Below are 20,644 nucleotides of genomic sequence, written 5' to 3'. Positions count from 1 at the left end.
TACCACAATTGAGCCCAACATTTCTGTTGTTAAGTGAGACAATGGAGTTTTGCCCCATTTTATGACATTTCCACAATTGTTAAGTGAATCACTGAAGTTGTTATGTTTGTAACCCGATTGTTAAGTGAATCTGGTTGCCCCATTGACTTTGCTTGTCAGAAGATCACAAACGGTGATCACATGATCCTGGGACATAGCAATAGCACTATAGCACTTATATACCACTTCATAGTGCTTTTATAGCCCTCTCTAAGCGGTTTACAGAGTCAGCATATTTCTCCCAGCATTGTGTGTCCTCATTTTACTCACCTCAGAAGGATGGAAGGCTGAGTCCACCTTGAGCCTGGTGAGATTTGAACTCCTGAACTGCAGCTAGCAGTCAGCTGAAGTAGCCTGCAGTACTGCACTCTAACCACCAGGGCCGGATTTTCCTATAGGCCAACTAGGCTTCAGCCTAGGGCCTCAAGATCAAGAGGGGCCTACATTCCCTACATTCAAATTGTTAGCAAAAATAAATTACACTTTCACTATAGGTGAAAGGGCCTCATAAGTGGAATAGCCTAGGGCCTCTTTTCATCTAAATCCGGCCCTGCTAACCACTGTGCCACCTCGGCTCAGCAACCATTATAAATATGAACCAGGTGTCAAGGATCTAAATTTTGCTCACATGGCCATGGGGATTCTGCAAAGGTTGTAACTGTGAAAAACTGTGAAACTGTGGAAAAACTGCAAAGAAAACCTGGTCGGTAAGTCACTTTATTCAGTGCTGTTGTAATTTTGAAAGGTCACTAAATGAACTGTTGTAAAGTTGAGGACTACCTGAAATTAAAAGCAAAATTGAAAATACAAATTAATTGAAAGTAAAATTTAACATTGCTTAGCGCATTGTAAGCCGCCCTGAGTCTCCGGAGAAGGGCGGCATATAAATCAAATAAAAAAAACAACATACTTCAATAAGAAGAAATAAACGGCACTTTCATACTGCGGATTTCTTTAGCAACAAGTTGGTTTATATGCCAAAAGTTGTCTGGGTAGAAATATTCTTGTCTCTGATAAAAGAATATCTGAGAGAAAGTAGCCCAGTAGTTCCAGAAGCTCCACGCTATTCAATTCCCCAGAAATGGGCTTCTGGTGGTTATGGCTTTCAAAGGAGGATTTTCCCCAAGGATATTAAAATTGGGCAGGCTCCTATGGAAAAAAATTTCAGCAAATCATCCGTAACCATATCTGTATAATGCAAGTCCTAAACAGTACTTAAAATTTACCTGGAAATAATACTATTGCCAGGGAAGTTATTTTATTAACGCAGGCTGGAAGAGAAATAATTTCCAAGATAACCATGTAATGTGATTTCCCCAACTTCTATGGTATTGTTTTCATCAAATGTTATTTAATTCCTTAATTTCTGAGTATTAAAACTCATAGTACAAATCTCTACTAGCCTGCTAAAATCTAAATCACATTTAACGTTAAGCAGTTTGGTAAACAATTGCAACTTTTGAAACTGCAATGATTAGTTGGATAAAGCATCCTGAATACAGCAAGAAAAATACTGAAGAATTTCATTCTGTGGAATGTTTTACACCTATTGCGTACAGCTGTGTTCAGATTGTTAGGGACATTATTCATCTAGCCTACGTGTTTGTTGAAGTTCCTAGTAAATAAATTTGATTGAATGCATGTATATGAAACAGGAACAATGCACGGTTGAGTTCATGCTTTGTATAAATGACATGTTGACCTTTTAGAGATTTAAGCTATTTCAAAAATCTTCTTAAAGATATAAACACTGAAAACCTGAGGCTAAACTTTTGTTTCTATCTATAAAGAGACAGGTTTTAATCTAAATAAAAGTGGAGTTAGGGAACATTGGTTATTTTTGGCCATACCTTTCTAAGTAGTGCTGTTTTATTCAGAAGTAAATTTAATTGTTCAATGGTCATAACCTTGAAGTATGTGCATAGGATTAGAGCCAAATTCTTACATTTATATTTAAATTTTTTATGCACCGCTTTTATCTTTTAGTGACTTTTTCTGTACTGTATGTAAAAGCTTATGAACAAACCACAAACTGAGAGCCTAGAAAAAATACTAGCAGAGTTTATCAAACAAATAACTGAATGGAATCAATTTACCAAACTGGATTAATAGCAAGATGTATGAATTGAATCTGAGGTTTTCTAATTGAGTTGAAAAATTGAACTGAACCAATTCAAAGTTTGTTTTGTAAGGAAGGAAAACATTCTATTGATTTACTACATTTTGGATTAAATTGATCATTTAGATTAGATCACAGCTAGATTATTTATGCATCATACAAAGATTTAATGATATGGGTTTGATTTTTGCTTCATATAATACTGCACTAGGCAAGCCAAATCATAATGACCTGTTTATCAAACTATGGTTAAACCTGGTTTACAAGTATGTGTGAATACAAAAATCGTATTGTAACAGCAAAATCTTTCACTTGAACTTTTGGGATAAAGAGAAGAAAGGAAAAATGCTTTGATAAATGCAATGTGTAATTATATTCCAACAGGATGATTGACTGTAACTCAAACATTACATAGTGGCATTATTTCTATTCATAGGGTCTTGGTCACATTCTAGAACAGTGATGGCTAACCTTTACTGGACCGAGTGCCCAAAGCATGTGCACACATGCATGCACGCGCCTGAAAACCCCCAAAATTCAATGCGTGCACCCGCTTCACATGCCCATGTGCCCCATCCCCCCACACATGCGCGGAAGAGACCCAAAGACCAGCTGACTAGCAGGAGGCACACACGCATGCACAGCAGAGCTGGAGTGACAGCTCATGTGCCCAGAAAGGGCACTGCGTGTCACTTCTGGCCATAGGTTTGCCATCACGGTTCTAGAAATTGTAGTATGTCAGTATTATGCCTAAAATTAGGCATAATTCTGAAGTCTCAAATTCAGTTTTGTTTTTACATACTTTCTTTGGGATTCTCTGGACTCAGGAAAATCTGCACAGAAGTGTATATCACAAGTGTTGCACACATTTTGCTATGTGTTTCAGAAGTGCAGTGATCTATAAGTGAGTTCTTGCCATATTTATAATTTGCGGGGATCTGAATTTTGGGGGATTGGTTGGCGTTGGGTACTTCTTGGGAAAGTATCCATTGGTACTATTCTCTTTTGATTGGTCCACTTTCTCAATTTGTTGTGAACATTTATATTTTGTGCTTGTTGATAAATCATGTGTGGTTTCATTGTTTTTTTGATGGCATCTTCTCTGGCCGTTCTGCCATTTATTTGCTGCATATTGCCAGTTAAAAATAGCAAAACATCCAAATGATCAATGCTTTATTGCAAATCTTCCAGAATCTGGAGAAACTCCCCCCCCCCCCGGAATATGTACAGAGGGCCTGAACTGTTACTAATTTAAGAGTGGGTTTTTTTCTTATTAAATTTTCACCAGCATGGACCTGAAGATGGAAAGTGAAGGGGCAGTATTAAATAAGAATGACAGAAAGGAACAGAAAACATGCAAATGCCTAAAAATGCTATTGGAAAGTAGGTTTTATACACTACCCTTGGTGAAGTTAATCATGGTTTGATTACTTCCTGGGATCTCACTGAACTACAATCTAGCAGACTGTCTGGATGCAAATTAGAAATTGTTGTGTCACATAATAAAAGTATGTTAGGCTTCTGGTTAACTGTAGGAAGTAATACCACTGGAAAGTTGATTATTTTTCAAAATACCAGATAATTTTAATGTATTTTTTTGAAATAACAGAAACACTCTTAGTACAAAGTTCTTAAAGGGCAAGAAGTGTTCATAACACAAAAATAACAATTACTGTTTAATAAAACAGTACTTTGTTACACATGTAACTTGTTAAATGAGTGATTAAAGTTCTTATTCCACTGAGCTTTTTATCTTTTAAGGCATCACATACTAAATTTTTATTTTTTTTTATTACTCTGTCTCCTGTAAAGTTTTTTCAAAACATAGATTTAAAAAAAAATCAAAGTCTTTGGGATGCATCCAAATTTCTATGCTGTTTTTCTTAAATGGTAGATGAAGCATGCCAACTATTTTTTTATATTCTAAAAATACAACATTTTGGCTAAATAAGCCTACCTATAGGGCTCAGGACCCTTGGCAATAGGCCATTTAGTAAAATGTTGAATAAATATATGAAAAAATATTAGCAGTACCTCATTGCCTTTTTGAAATGTTCTTGCAAGATCTGTGCAATATCATTTTCATTACCTGACACAGTTTGGATGGGGTTTATATTGGTAACCTTTGGGATTTGGAAAAAAGAACTTTAGATTTAGTGCAAGTGTTAAATTTGTAAAACTCCAGGATCCAAGCATCATTGAAAGTTTTATATCAATTATTGCATAGACCTCTAGGCAATTTAAACACAGTCAAATTAAGCAGCAATTTGTTTTAACCAAGTTATGGACTGATTTGAAAAGTCTGCCATGATTTACCCTATGGATTAAAGATCAGTCCTAATCCACTACCCTCATATAGCCTGTTACTTTAAAAACCCCACTCAGGATACAAGAACAGAATATATCACTTCAATGAAAACTTATGCAATGGACTTTCTAAGCTTTGGGCCAAATTTCCACAGCAATGGACACTATTTGTGTTGTGCTGTCTTACACAAAGGACAATTGCCATTTGCCTCATTTGTGTAAGACAGTCATCATGCACATTACATAAATCTGTGTCAGGCTGTGAAGATGTAATTATTTTTGTGTTCAATGACGTTCATGAACTCTGGACATTTCCTCTCTGCAAGTAGTTCTTCAAAATAAAAGATTCGTTTGATTTTTGAGATGGGAGAAAAAAAGATAAATTTCTCCATAGGAATGTCAGTCCCAGAAACTGGCTGAATCCAAACTTGATTTGATATTGTACATGTTTTCCCGCCGTTGTTTGGTGTAAACGTTAGCTTCTCCTTTCTGCAGTCGTCGTCTGAAAGCAGCTTTTTGTTGTTTATTTAGTTGACGTTTTACTTTCTGTTTTACCAGTTCCTGAAACAATAGTTTTATCAAAACATTAGTCTTGTTTGCAATGGAATAATATCAAAACTTTACAATTCATCTTACACATTATCCTATTTCAACCAAAATACAATTTCTGGGGAGCACTCAAGATTAATTCCTTTTGATGTCTACAAAAACCTGTAATAGGTTAAAAAATACCAATGTACTTGAGAATAAGTAAGTCATGCAAAGAAGCAAGATGTTTTAGATGTGTTTTGAGATTGTCTGGAAGAATACTAGTCCCTCTTGTGGCTATGCCCAGAAATGAATTCATAGGAAGTAAACAAATAGATTAGAAACTATTTTCTGAGACCCGATTCACTAGATAGGATGAAAATTTTCATTCAACTTTGCAAAAATAATTCAATGAGCACAGCTACAATACATACATTTTAATTTGAAAATATGAAAAAGGAGAGCCTGGCATTAGTAACTATGTGGTGAAGTGCTAAGAATGCTGAGTTTTATCTTCAGGTTGAAATCTTCACTTAGTTATGAAGTTATCTGGAGCACCAAACATATTATAGGCTTATAAGACAAAGAGGCGACTCTCACTGACATTGGTCCAGGGATGGGCTGCTGGGGTTTCGCAGGGGTTCGGGAAAACCTCTAGCTAAGATTCTGTGCAGTTCAGAGAATCCCCAAATCCCACTCCTCGCTGGCTCTGCCCACCCCTCCCCTCCCAGGAGTCCCCATGCGGCCTGTTTTGGATGCAGGTAAGTTCGGTGCATGACGGAGGCTCGGGGAGGGCGAAAAACGGGCCTAACGGAAGTTCAGGAAGGCCAGAAACAGGCCCATTTCCAGCCTCCAGAAGGCCTCTGGAGCCCGGGAGGCTGCTTTCACCCTCCCGGAGGCTCAAGGAAAGTCTCTGGAGCCCTGGAGGGTAAAAATGCCACCGTGGTGCAGGAGGCCAACTAGGCATGCCCACCATGGCCATGCCCACTCAGCAACCGGGCAGAGAACCCCTTGATAAAATTGCTCCAAGTTACTTCTCCAAAAGGAGACTGGGACATTATAAAAAAGAAAGTTAAAAATATACGATTAGCACTGATACAAAACATTAGGGATCTGTACAGAAAGACCAATCAAAACAAATTTATATTTAATGAAATTTGAAGCCTTTGCTTAATGAGGCATCATAAAAAATAAATTTTATGTATGACATCGGCATGATACAAAGATGGCTTTTTACCACTGGGTCAAAACTATTTCAAGGCAGGGTTTTTGATACTCTGAAGGGAAGACTAAAAGAAGGAATCCCACTAATCATATCCAAGGAAAAGAAAGAGGTTTTAGGGAACTAGATTATACCCTCTTCTCTCTTTTCTCTCTCTCCAATTTCATTTTTCCTTACTTTTTTTCCTGCAAAACAATACCAGCTCTTTTCTCCAACTTGCTTTGCATCTCAGGATTCTTCAAGGAAGGATCCTGAAGAATACAATGCTGAAGATACAATACTGTTCTTCTTTTCATTACTTTACCATCAGTAATTTGTAAGGAATGTAAAGCATCTAGAAGACAAAGATGCTATTGTTTTTTCATCCATCTCTTTTGTTTGGGGATTTCTGGATTCCAGGGAGACAATTTTTTGGCCTTTCAAACTTCACTCTGAAAATCTCTTTGAAAGAAGCAAGAGGGCCCTTTTGTTAAGTAGATTGCTTTCAATCTTGTGGACCACAATATAGGTGGGGAATAGGGGTACACAACATTCATTTGGTAACCCACCAAAGCAAAGGAGGAATTCATACCTCCCTATCTATGCTAGTTTGGAAAGCTGTGCTCAGAAATTTGTTTAGGCATGGAAGGGGGCTAGTAGTAGCCTTTTCCTATTTCTATGCACTACCAAAACCTCAAAAAGTGAAGATGCATGTACTGGAATGAACAAAGATGCTGTATAATGTTGTCTAAAAAGAAAGTAAAGCATTAATCCTCAAAAATCCATGCATGCTTTAGCTTTTTTTGTATTCTCCATATAATACGTAACCACTTGAAGGCACTGTAGCATAAGCAAAGTAGAAATTAATAACGCTATGCAGAAAGCTGAAACAAACATTTATAGAAATACATTTTTCATATTTGTGGAAATACATTTTATTTTGTTGTGTGCAGTCAGTAGATCATTGTATTTACAAAATTATACTAGAACAGAAAATGTATATTTTTGAATAATTTCATCTTAATTCTAACTTGAGGGTAAAAATAACTAGAAAAACTCGATAATCCCATCAGCACGTTAAGGTTCAAAAGAGGTATCTGTGTTAGGATTTAATTAGAAGTCATTTCTATTCCATTCAAAACAAGCATCTTTAAGAGGGTTCTTTTTTTACAATTTAAAATTAAAGGTAAGGGTTTAGATCTTACTTGTTTTAGATCTTAATTTTTATCCTTCGATAAAAATCATTTAAAAACAATAAACAGTTTAAATGATTGAAATTTAAGAATAAAGAAACTGAATATTCTGGATCCCCTTAAATTGGTTTTATCCATTACCTGAAGTTTAAAACCAATTTATTTAATGACAATAGCTGAAAAAATATTTACCAATATAATAATATTAAATTTCTATTTCCTAGTAAAGATCTAATGCATGTGAAATTATACTGAACAAGTGTTACTAAATCTGCAGTCGTGCTTGGCAGTAGACGATTAGGGATGGGGGATGGGGGAGATCCTGAGATCCATTATGTAAAAACTTACAGGAGGAATTGTTGACTGGCTTGTAGTGCTCCGTACTGAACTCATACTAGTGGTTCTTGTCCTGTGCTGATTGACATGAAACAGGCTCTCTTCATCCCTGAAATAAGAAATATTTTTTAATCACTCACTTTTAATCCACGTTTTGCTAATGCGAAACTTTTCCAATGCAAACAAACTGGAACAGTGACATTCACAAAGGTTGTTTCTACAATCCCTATTTCGTTAATGGACATAATACACTAAGGAATTCACACCCAAAACTTGCTGAAGGGGTGGAGGTTGTTGTTTGGGTTCCTTAAAGTAATCTGGTTTATTGAGTACAGGCAGTCCTCAACTTACGACTACAATTGAGCCCCAAACTTCTGTCGTTAAGTGACACATTTGTTAAGTGAGTTTTGTCTCATTTTACATTTCTTGCCTCAATTGTTAAGTGGATCACTGCAGTTGGTAAACTGATAACTCAGTTAAGTGAATCTGACTTCCCCACTGATTTTGCTTGCCAGGTCACAAAAGGGGATCACGTGACCCTGGGACACAGCAACGGTCATAAATATGAACCAGTTGCCATGCATCTGAATTTTGATCACATGATCATTGGGATGCTGCAAAGGTTGTAATTGTGAAATACGGCCACGGCACATTTTTCAGTGCTGTTGTAACTCTGAATGGTCACTAAATGAACTGTTGTTAAGTCGAGGACTACCTGTGTAAGTTATTCACACCTGCCTTCCCAATGTTCTTACACATGTTGTTTTTAATTGCTCATGAACTGGCAGGAGATTGATTTAGCCTGACCTCTTCATCTTGCAGCTACGTATTTATCCTTTGTCTTACTACCCACACCATCTATTTATCTCCACTGCAGGCATTATTTACATATGGTAGCCTATGTTGGAGAATCCATTTCTCTATCCATGTAAGATAAGCAAGCTGATTAGTACTCAGTAAAGCTATTTGCTGTACACAGAACAAATTCTGAAAACCTGAAACAAATAGTTGGATGGAACTGGATGGAATAAAGCAAGACAGGCAGCTTGTGGCCCACCTAGTCTCCCTGCCTGCATTTCTGCCACCCTTGAATGCTAGTCTCTATCATAGTAACAGAGTTAAGTGTTTTGGCTAAATAACAACTGTTTTCCCGGATAAGAACATTCCCCTGATATTGATCCAATACCGGGGATCCAATAGCAGCAAGAAATTCCGGTAGTGGTTTTTTTTTTTAAAGAACATTAATAGGTATTCTTGTAGGCCCAGCTGATTTATTTTGTGCTTAGCTCCTTTTTTTCAAAACAAATGAACAAAAATCCCCCCTACATATCACATCTTTTGTTGCTCTCAGAAATAAGAAATAACAGTTCATGTCAAAGTAAAAGAACCCAGGTTCCTCTATCATGATCCAATACAAGATGCCATTTAAATGATCAATAGATATTAATGGAAAATCTGCATTTTTAATATTTTTATGTCAGGGTTAATTAAGAAATAGCAATACAATCTGGGGACTTTGTAGCCCACCAAACAGTATATTAAATGTAAGGAAGTTAAAATGAAGCTCATAGTGTGTTCCAATGTTTGAAACAAATTCACCATTAAAAAACACTATCTGCAAACAATATACTGTATGCTTAATACTTGAGGATATTGAGAGAAAAACTCGCCTTCTGGAAAAGCAAAACACAGAAACAACACATAAAAAGCTTCTAAATGGTAAGTATAGCTCTCTACCTGAAAGGTCTAAATTCCCTGTTTAATGTAGACAAATCAACCAGACCAGAGCATTCATCTTCATATTCTATGTCAGCAGTATCTTCTCCGTGAACCACTTCGTCTTCCAACTGGGTAGATTTTTCAATGCTCTTCTTATCACCAGGAAAATCAATGACAGAGCTTTCAGGGTCAGACTTCTCTTCAGTCACCTGCTCTTCAATCTGCTGTAAGGCACAGCTGAATCCCTGCAAATCTAAACTGTCTTCATCTTCATCTGCACTATCTTCCTCAGGGGTCTGCAACAAATCTCCTGAAGCTTTTTTATCCTCATGTATGAAGTTCCCATCAGTCATTTGATCTACGCTGTTACATGATGCAATCTCTCCTTCTGGATCTTGCACATCAGAAAAAGTCTCAGTTTTAAGAGTCTCATATTCAGGGCAATCCAGGTAAAGTAATTCATCATCTTCCTGCATTTCTTTGGTGTAGCCACTGGCTGAAATTTCAATATCAAGAGAATACTCTTTCCTGGTAATGTTGAAATAAAATGAAACAAAAGTCATTTCTCAAGTAACACTCAAATAATAATATTCCTGATCCCCCCAACGAAAAACATTGCTTATTTATAATGTGCCAGTGCTTTCCAAAAGGAAGGGAGCCAAAAAGGATTGTGATCTTGAGATAGAATTCCAGAAATTACTAAAAGAATGATTAGTTGTGTATTGTAAATGGACTCAATCTTTTATTTTTTTAAAATGGGGATGGATGAAGAGACGATGAATCTGTTAGATAATGATTATAAAGAAAAATGGAGGGAGATTTCCATTTAGATCAACAAGAAGTGTGAATATAAGTAAAAATGATAGTAGGAACTGAAATTAAATGGGAACAATGGCTTCCCTTCATAACACAGTAAGAAAAAAGTTACTGAGGTCTATTTATACAAAAGAGAACGCTTGTTTGGATACGTTGCTTTCTAAGAATTTGATCCATAGATATTGATTTTAATAACATGCCCAAAATGTTTAAAAATAAACATCTTTAAACCCCAGAACATACTGTAGATAAATGAAAGGAATAGATTAATAACATTCATTTATTACAGAATAGTTACTTTGAACTTTGTGTAAAGTCAATCCCCTACATCAGGGGTGTCAAACTTGCATCCTCACATAATGTATTGTGACTTTCCCCCCCTTGCTAAACCGGGTGTGGGCAGTGAGTTTGACAGCCCTGCCCTACATGATTAATAAAAATTTACATTTACATGTGAAGTACAATACATGATTTGAGTCTTTAGCAGATACAATTTAATGTAATGGTTATAGCAAAATCCTACAGGGCTGATGGAAAAGCTAACAAGTTGCATCGCTTCTTATGGGAGGCATGGTTCATACCGGTAGTTAAAATTTAATATAACAAATATACCTACAAGTGAAATCTCAATGTATATTGTATACTCAGTACTATGGAAAAAGACTAAGAAGAATGAAATACATGTTCATGTATTAATATGCCATACAACTTACCTAACATCCTTAAAAGTTGGATATAGTTCACTTTCATAACTGAAGCGCTTCATGAAGAAATCACGGATACATTTCACATCTCTGTCAAAATACCTGAATTAAAATATTATTAGAAGATTCTCATTTATTTCTGGCTACAATCTATAAGACTCTTCATGGCTTAATTAGAATAAAAGAATTAAAATATCCTTGGTACAAATTTTACAATAAGAGCAATTAAAAACCAATAAACAAGCTCAAGAATGAAAACAAATTCAAGATGGCATTATTAAATTAGGAAAAAGCTCTTGGAAACTATTCCAATACAAATTCACATTAATCTTTAAAATAGCAAATTACAAAATAATTATTGAAACTTCCCTAGAATAAATTATTTTACATAGTGATTGATGCATAAAGCCCTTTGATTTTAGTTTACCATGAATCTGATTTACTGGCTTCTAAGCTATCGGTTAAAATTTAGTCCTTATGTGAACAAGCCATTATTCAGCAAAGCTGAGTTGCAATATTACAAGATTTTAGTTGAAATTTAAACCAAGGCAACTTTGTTGAGCCACATAGACTATTTACATGAAGAAATTACTTACCATTCAGCATTTGGGTGAGAGGTTGATACCATCTGTGGGAAATCAATCATTGTAACCTGGTCTTTATTATCTAACATGAGATTGAATTCATTAAAATCACCATGGATCAAGCCATGGTTGGCAAGTTTTACAATTAATTCCATTAACTCATTATATAAGGAGGCAGGATCTTCAAGATGACGCACTTGACACCTACATAAAAAAAAATAAAAAAATAAAATAAAAGCTCCATTTAGCTAAAGAGAAAAACAGTATCAGATTATACTGACTAGAATACAATTGGCTGAAGAGAAAAAAAATCACTAGAACAAAGAAGGAAAGCAGACAAAATTATAAGCAGAGACAAAATATGCACTGGTTAGTTTCCCTGCCATGTCAATTCAAGGCGGTACACTCAGCTGCAATAAACCCTACAGATTATACCAGTCACCCAGCTATAAATAAGCCTTAAATGTGCGATTTTGTGTGTGTATATATACACACATAAATATTTTTTTTTAAAAAAATAAGAACAACATATCAGAAAAAATACGTTTCTAAAATTTAACCATTTCTAGTATAAGCCAACTATAAAGTGCAGGGAAAAGAGCTATTTATGCCAATAGTATCAAGTTCAACTTTGCTGGCTGGGGAATTCTGGGAGTTGAAGTCCACCAGGCTTAAAAGTTGCCAAGGTTGGAGACCCCTGATCTAGTTGGGAAACCTCATAGTATAATTGTTTACATTAAATGAGGCCAGTTCACATGTAATTGAAGTGACATATTTTGCCTTATTAATTCTGAAATATGTCCTGAGGAGAAACTATTTCTGTGGGTTTTTTTTTTCAAATAGCAGTGACTGGCAGCTCATCAGTTTACCACATTGGAAGTAAAGGAGCCTTAATAGAACTGTGCCAGGCAAGCACTGATACTTACAGCGGATAGCCATTGACAAGTTCCATTACTACTGCATGTCTGTTGTAGTCATATGGTTTTGGAACAGGAAATTGTCTGTCATACAAAGCCTGTTCAAGGAGAAATACACACAGACAACCTGAGTAAATAAATTTCCTTCTGAAGAGCAAATAATTGTTCTACTCTATTACATTAACTTTTGTGAATAGCCCAAATACATTTGTACAAATTATGCACTAATATAGGAGTGGCAGTGTTATATCAGGCCAAAGATCCCACTCATTTCTTAAGGTGGCCACTCAAAAAGTATAGACCGGAAAAAATGTCTGGACTTCCCCTTCAACACATGATATTAAAATAAACTATCATATATACTGGTGGATAACTTAAGAATTTTAGATGCCAAACTACACCCCTAAAATCGAATTTGGCTCAACTGTGAATGAGCTTATAAAACAGTGTATTTAGCAATACTTTTTAAAAGTATAAAATAGCCATACATCTTGTATACAGCCAGAATTTGCTGTATACAAGCCCATTCACAATTTTTTTTAACCAAACTACCATGAAAAATGCAGGTTGGCTTATGTGTGGGAAGGACAGTTTTCATGGTATTTTGATTAAAAACTCAAGGATCAACTTATCAGCGGATGGGCTTATCTGCGAGCATGTACAATATTTTTAAATGTGGTATATCCATTAAACATAGTAATTGGCAGTCATTACTAGTCACAACATCCATAAAATAGTTTGTCTGAGTCCTTTTCAAAGATGTCCACCACAATCCTATAACAGCAAATATCTAAGTTGGGGTTTTTTTTTGCATGTCTAATTTTCCTGATTTGAATGATCTCAAGATCTATGGTTATATCATAGAAGAAAACTGTTTATTCATATCCCAAAATGCTGTAAACTTAGTATTTTTTATTTGTGTCTCTTATAGCATATGCTCCAATTTCTATCTTGTTTTGGTTGCATTCTCTGCATCTTTCTCTTTGTAGCATTCTTTATAGAAATGAAAATGGCCAGAACACATAAAGGATTTCCAGATTTAGTTTCTATGAATGTTATAGAAATTCTAATCCGTCACCCATATTTAATAGCCATTATTATAAAATTTAATTTACTCTGCTACCACATTGTGGTACAATCTATTTTGTTTTTGTTTTTATTTAATAAAATAGAACAACAACAAAAACATAACAATAGTAAAAGAAAAAAATAAGGGAAAGATAAAAACAATATAACAACTTATTGGTAAATCTATTTGTGAATCACAATCATGGATGAGCTAAATGAACTCAAAACAATAAACTTGTGATGATTCTTACAAGACTTATTAGGAGCGTATTAGAAAAATATTTTAAAAAACCCTGGGCATTCCAAATCAAACCATCATTTTAATGAGTGAAAAGGAAATTACAGGAAGGCAACAAAGACTTGGATGTATCTTATTCTCAATTACAACTACCCTGGGTCATCAATCAGGGATATATAAGTAGTACCTTCATATAGGCAAATTCTTTCATTGCAGCAAGACGTGAGAGATAGAGCCATGACATCTTGTGTCTGTGTTTGTGGTAATCACGCTTGTTTTTCAAGTTCCGAAAGGAGGTCCTCCCAAGCCTATGCAGTTTTAATGCAAGTTGCTCTTCCTCTTCATTTGCAACAATGTAAATATCTTTAAAATAAAATTTCATTCATACATATGCACATTATCACTAAGCAGATAGTTTCAACAGTCAACATTTTTTTTGGGGGGGAGGAGAATTTAAAAACAAAGGTTACAATAACTTTCCCAACTTCTCCTTGCCAATTAAACTAGTGTTTAAAATACCTGATTCTTTTCCAACACCCATTTGGTTCCCAACAGAACAGATCACATCTCGGGAAGTCAGTGTTTTCAATGCAAGGTAATCATACCCTCCGTTAGTTAATCGGTAACCTTGGACAGCTGAAAAATTAAATTATGACAAAGTGTGTGTATGTTATTAACTTAATATGATTATCCTTCTGATGATATAACCCTGCAATTATATTGAACTATAGTTCTTAGCATAAGCAATCATCCTAATGTTTCTGCTTGATGAATACAACCTGGAAGGACTGACATGCTCAAGGTCTCAGCTATAAAAAACTGTCTATCTGTAGACACTCCAGGTTATATATTCTTTGTAAATGAGCTTACCCTGTGAAACAGCATCCATCCAGTGTTTGATGTGACTATTTTTGTACAACTCTGAAAAGTTAGCTTTCCGGGAGTCCTAGGGATTTGTTCCCTGGTAGCTACTGTAATAATATGAATTGGTCATCTTTCTTGACATGTAGTATATATTATGTCAATATATAACAATAATTGACTATTGAGGCCTTGTTATTTTTGGAGTTTGGTTTTACTAAGTTGATTGTGATAACCGATCTCAGAAAGAACAAACTGCACAGTTCAACCCCAAGCAACATATATTCTGTTTTATTGAATGTGTTGGGCACTGTTGCCCAAGGCAACATGAGGACAAAAAGTTGGGAAAAACCAATCACTGAAAGCATTCAAAATAGTTTATTTCAGAACAACCTCATAACTATGTATTCAATTCGATAGAAACCTTGCACATACTAAGGTACAGCTCATGCTTCGTATTTAAGTATAAAGGGGTCTGAATGTATATAAAATGATGGAATGTCCTGTTTTCTATTATTTATATAACTTGAAACATGATAGTAAAATGCATTAATACAAAATTAACCTTTGTTGGTAAATATGCACGTGCAAAGAAGAATAAAAACATTTGTACTTACTTTTAGTACGTTCATAAGCTATAAGTCTGTGTTTTGTTAATTCTTTCAGAATTTTATTACAGCCCCCATGTTTAAGACTGGCAATGGAGGCAATCAAACTGGGAGGGACTATTTCATGATTCTTCATGCCCATTTCTACCTATAATAATAATAAGAAAGAATAATAAATACAATGTATTATGATGCCTAACTTTATATCTTTCCTACTCTTTTAAATGTATTTATATGTATTAATGTATATTTTGAATGCATGCATTTTCCTTAACATTGATAATCTGATAAAATATAGATCATTTAGTTTTGAAATGGCATTCTCAAGGCAAATGAACAATAGAACAATTCTTGGCAGGCCTTAATTTGAGTCCAGATTAATCCCAACTCTGTATCTTCCAAAAGCATGTAATTCACACAACCATTTAGTATAACTGGAGAAAATGAAAGTCATGGGCTTCAGTATCCTTGGAAAGACTGGGTTAAAGTTTAATAGAATAGAATGGGCACACAAGGAATTTATCTTTGATGCAAAAGCTCTCAATGTACATAGAAACAACAAAGTGATAATCTTAGATACCAATAGAAGGTAATAGGAAAGATAGAAGGATAATAGTAATACAGCCCTACTACATGGGTAAATATCCTTGGTGTGTGTGTGTGTGTGTGTGTGTGTGTGTGTATGTGTGTGTGTATCTATGTACACACACACACACACACACACACACACACGTATACACAAAAGAACGGCATTTTTCTTCTTTTGGCATTTCAGTATTTGGGGGGTTCTGCTTTGGATCATCTTTCCAAAAGTCAGATTTAAGGTAAGTCAACATAACTTGGTAAACTAGCAAGATTCGTTTTTCTTGCCATGTACATATATATATATCCGAATTACAGATTGTGTTGTTTCTCTGTGTCATATAATACATCTGGGTATATGCATAATTTTGTATTTATCTATTTTGTCATGTTTATGTAGTGTATATTGGTGTGTGTGTGGCCCTTTTGAGAGCTGTATGCAACGAAATTTCATTTTAATGAATGCCGATTAGTATACATTCAAAGTGACAAAGTATTCTAGTCTATCCTATCGATATCTACTTTAAAAAACAAAAACGAACGGCAGCTCATCCGTAAACAGGAACATGTTCTGTTCCTGGGAAGCCCCAGATGTTCCTGAACCCCCAACGATTCCAGTCAGCATGCTGAAAAGCGAAGGGTTCTGGAAGTTTAAGAACATCTGGAGGGTCGCACGACCCCACTCCGGTCTCAGCACTTTTACCCGGAGCCATCCTAAATCTCTCGCAGGAGGAGACACGTGGCCGTCCCGACCAATTCAGATCTCAAACCGTCCCCTGGATTATATAAATCGAATCCGCCAACCCAGTCTTACCGCAGTGAGGACCCTAAAATGATCCCGGGAAAGGTATCGCAGTAAAACTACGTTCAATTTCCCCATGGCGTCGTTTGGATACTCGCCGGCAGGCCAAAGAAAAGCGACGCCTCAATTTCGCCCAAGACACCAATCTCGTTTCGTTTATTTGGGATACGCATGCGCGCTCCTCTTCCTGTCCTTCTAATGCGCACGCGCCAAAGTGCACACTCCTCCTTCTCCTCTTCGCGTTGGGGGACCGTTCTTCCTTGCGGATCCTGGCAGCTGTGTAAACGCGCCAATAAAGCGTTCCTCGGTGTTTGTAGCAAACCAATATAATTTGGGTCACAATGCGAAGAGTTAGAATATTGGTAGGGAGATATTTATACCTCCCTAGAAAATCTTGGGTTTCTTCAGATTTGAGGGTTCTTGTCGTATCCATCTGACAAGGTCCGTTGCCGGGGAAACGCGTCGCGCGAGGGGAAGCACTGGAAAGAAGGGTCGCCCCCTGCGGCTTATCATGAACAGCCGAAGTGAGCGGCCGGTTCCTTTGCCTCGGACAGTAACCAAGGTAACGGCTGCAGGAAGTTGGTACCCTTCTCCCCCACCACCCCCACCATTGCCTCCCGACGGTGGGCCGGCAGATGATGGACTAGATTCCGTTGGAGCCTTGCTTCAGTCGCTGTGCCAACCTCCCTCCCTCCCTCTTCTGTCCCGCGTCCATCAGCACGTGTGAACTGTGCTCGGAGAGCGGGGAAAAAGGTTTAGGAGAAAAGTTGAAACCAAGCGGTGCTTTCCAGGACTTAAAAGAACATTAAAATCTGGAAAGATGCATTTGGGCCAAGAAATACGAGCTGGTTCCGTTGGAGCCTTTCTTGCAAATGGTTGGAAAAATAGAAATAAGAATATAAGACTATAAGAAGAAAAGTTCTGGGCAGGTGCAGAGAACTGATTTTTACCACTTCTTAGTAGTTAATGCACCCCTTTTTCTCCTACCCCAAATGAGAATAATTCTCTCCCCCCCCACATTTAGTTCCCTGCAGATACTGGATGATGTTCAATTCCTATGATTCCCATCTGCAGTTTTCAGCTATGCTTTTGGGGGATTTATGACAGTTCTTGGGGCATCTGAAGCCCATCAGGTTAAGTGATGCATATTAAGGTGAAAAGATGTTCTAGATCAATTAAAGAGTTGCCTTTCAGGGTTGGGGTTTCTCTACAGGGGTGTGTGAGAAGCAAATGTCATAGACATGTATTGTAACTATTTACATTGGTACCCAAGGACATAAGAATGGTACTTAGGTTATGACTCTCCAAGCATGTTATCTTTTATACAACATTGTGGTTTGGTGCAGTTACTGGTGTTTTTAGTAGGAATGTACAATAGTGCCTAGGTATTTTCAAAGACAGGTTTAGAGTTCACTTTTCTTGTACTTGAGTTTTTTGATTGGCATGGGTTACAGATGTTGCAAAACAAACATTCTATGTGGTACAAGGGATTCACTTATTATAATATTAACTATATTGCCTGTGCTTGAAGATTTCAGATTTGTTATATGTGTGTGTGTGCACACACTTGTATAGAATAGAATAGTTAATTGTTAATTGTATATATGCATACGGACATATACATACATATATAATGTACACATACACGTTACACATACTGTACACACATATATAGACAAATGAAGGTGGCAAGCATACCTAATACTCCTGGTTCCTATTTTCCCCATAAATATAATTCTGTGAAGTAGGTTGGGCTGTGACAGAGACTGATTGGCTCAAAGTCACCTACCCAGTTTTCAAGCTCAGGAGCAGTCCAGAATTTAGTCTCCTAGTTTCTAAACCAGCATCTTAACTAATGATCAGATGAAATGTACATGCCTGAATCTTACGTCCATTTAATCTGCATCTAAATTTATAGTAGAAAGAACAGTCTTGCCTGGTGCTGGTTGTAATCCATCTATTATGTAAAATTCTGATAAACAAACTAAATCTTTTTTAAAATATATTTTATATTCTGACTTTATGCTGTCCAGGTGCTAGCTTGCTTGCTTGCTTATTTATTTATTTATTTACCCATCCATCTATCCATCCATCCATCTTCCCAATAAGTCAAATTTGGATGGCTTACAGATTGTAACCTTAACTAGGATATTTGACAGAAATAATTCATAGACTTCCAAAATTTGTACTTTGGAATATTCTAACTGACTGCACTTTTCTATATTGGATTAGACAACCTCTTTTGTTCCAATATTGTCCATTCAGTGATGTCCATGTGTAGAGTTTACCTTTAGATTGCTTTAAATATGTTGGCAGTAAAAAATAAAACTTAGCAACTTTATCAAACCATGTTATTCCTTCCTGAAAGCAATCTCTGCCCTTATATGAGTAAGCAAGGTTTGTGGCATTTATTATACTGATGGGTCCTTGATATTTTATCAGCTTTTTAAATGTGCTTCCAAAAGTCAGAATTCCATATAAATGCAAAACGTTCTATCTAAAATAATTACTTTGGCATAGGTTTGCTTTTCTTATATTTTGTAGAAGAAAACTAATGCAGTACACTTATAATTATATTTGAAAAAGAATTTTAATTTGGTTGACCTCTTTCCTATTGAAGGAGACTGGGTTTAGAAAAAAAATAACATACTCAAGTACTTGGTGTCACCTTCATTTTTTAGGAAAGAAGAATTGGTCATTTTACAATCTTCTCAGCATCAATAAAAGTTTTTTGTGCCTCTAGAGGGCAGCACATTACTTTTCTATAAAAGATGATAATACAAGGCAAAATTGATCTGGGATTTTGTTAGAAGAAATAATTTTAAAAAATACTGGAAGTTCAAATACTATGCTTTTAAAAAATATCAAATGAGGTTACTGCTGAGAAAAATGCTTTAAATTGACTAATTAAATTTACACTAAAATGTATTTTGCTTTATAAAACAATTTGTGTATAATTACATAAATTTATTGAGTTTCATATGCTTATTGGAGCATTCCTGCCCTTGTCTTTTTGATGAGCATTGGATATTGGAACTGTAAAAGATGAAAGTTTTACACAAACTTAAGAGACACCAGAATAAAAAAATAATCCTTGCAATAACAAAAGAAAAAGCGAAGATTTGAATATTCTTCCATTTAACACTTTTTTCCTTGCTCTTTATCAAGTTATATATAGTTTACTCTTTGGGCCCATATTTTGGTTATTTCAGCATATGTTAAAGCAATGCATTTTTGTTCTCAGATTACATGGATGCTTTGAATATGGCTTGATCTATTCTGTGCAGAAAGCTAAGGCCTTCTTATTGAATTTTTTTTGCAATGAATGTGACGTATCTGTGAGACTTCTTGCTAAAATCAGTGGCATTTCTGTTCACTTTTTAAAATGTTCAGCAGATTAAAAAATCTCAGTACAAAACCACTCATTTATGTTTCCTAAATTATACTAATAGAGGTCCTTATAAAATTTGAACAGTTTCAAAGAAAAATGAAATTGTAGATGATACTTGCCATGTCAAAGAAAATTTATTCTTAAACCTGAAACCTTTAAAAGCCTAATAGCTTTTGGACATTGGAGAAGCTGGATTGACTTGCTATGTTTCTGAAAATGTGTCTACATTAGAATAATATACATACATCTTTGTTTCATTATTAAGAATCCTTGCAACTGCCACAGTTTTTAAAATTTGAATTGAGTCATATAAAAGAATTACAAATTGATAATGAAAATGTGAAATGTTTTGGATTTATATTTTTATCCATAGTTAACTAGAGCTTCATTTCTTGACTTAAGAAATATCAAATTACATTTTATTTTGTGCCTTGAGAAATCATTGCAAAGGTACAAAATGGAATATATCTTGATGCAGCTAAAAATAAAGAAGTTTCCCCAGGGCCAAATCTATCTCCATACTACTAAACACATTTTAATCATTGGTCAGATAAATAAAGTGTAACCATGGCATTTCAGAAAAAAAAAAAACCTTTTTTGTTGTATTTTAAGCAAACAAATTAATTATCAT

At 35.6% G+C, this 20,644-nt stretch overlaps 1 protein-coding gene across 1 annotated transcript; it reads right to left on the bottom strand.

Moving 5' to 3' along the window:
- Nucleotides 1-3,717: 3,717 nt before the first annotated feature.
- On the bottom strand, nt 3,718-16,769 carry RIOK2 (RIO kinase 2). The gene is made up of 10 exons (XM_070935745.1): nt 16,635-16,769; nt 15,248-15,386; nt 14,289-14,405; nt 13,957-14,132; nt 12,473-12,561; nt 11,559-11,750; nt 10,972-11,064; nt 9,461-9,970; nt 7,736-7,832; nt 3,718-5,026 (listed from the first exon to the last, which is right to left on the bottom strand). The coding sequence occupies exons 1-10, from the start codon at nt 16,698-16,700 to the stop codon at nt 4,865-4,867; spliced, it is 1,641 nt and encodes a 546-aa protein (XP_070791846.1). The 5' UTR covers nt 16,701-16,769; the 3' UTR covers nt 3,718-4,864.
- Between the last annotated feature and the right edge of the window lie 3,875 nt (nt 16,770-20,644).

The sequence above is a fragment of the Pituophis catenifer genome, unplaced genomic scaffold, assembly GCF_029215685.1.
Source record: "Pituophis catenifer annectens isolate HBS135680 unplaced genomic scaffold, rPitCat1.0.hap2 SCAF_2, whole genome shotgun sequence".
Classification (NCBI taxonomy): Eukaryota; Metazoa; Chordata; class Lepidosauria; order Squamata; family Colubridae; genus Pituophis; species Pituophis catenifer.
Note: the sequence above shows the minus strand (reverse complement) of the source record. Positions and strands in the feature narration are given on the sequence as shown.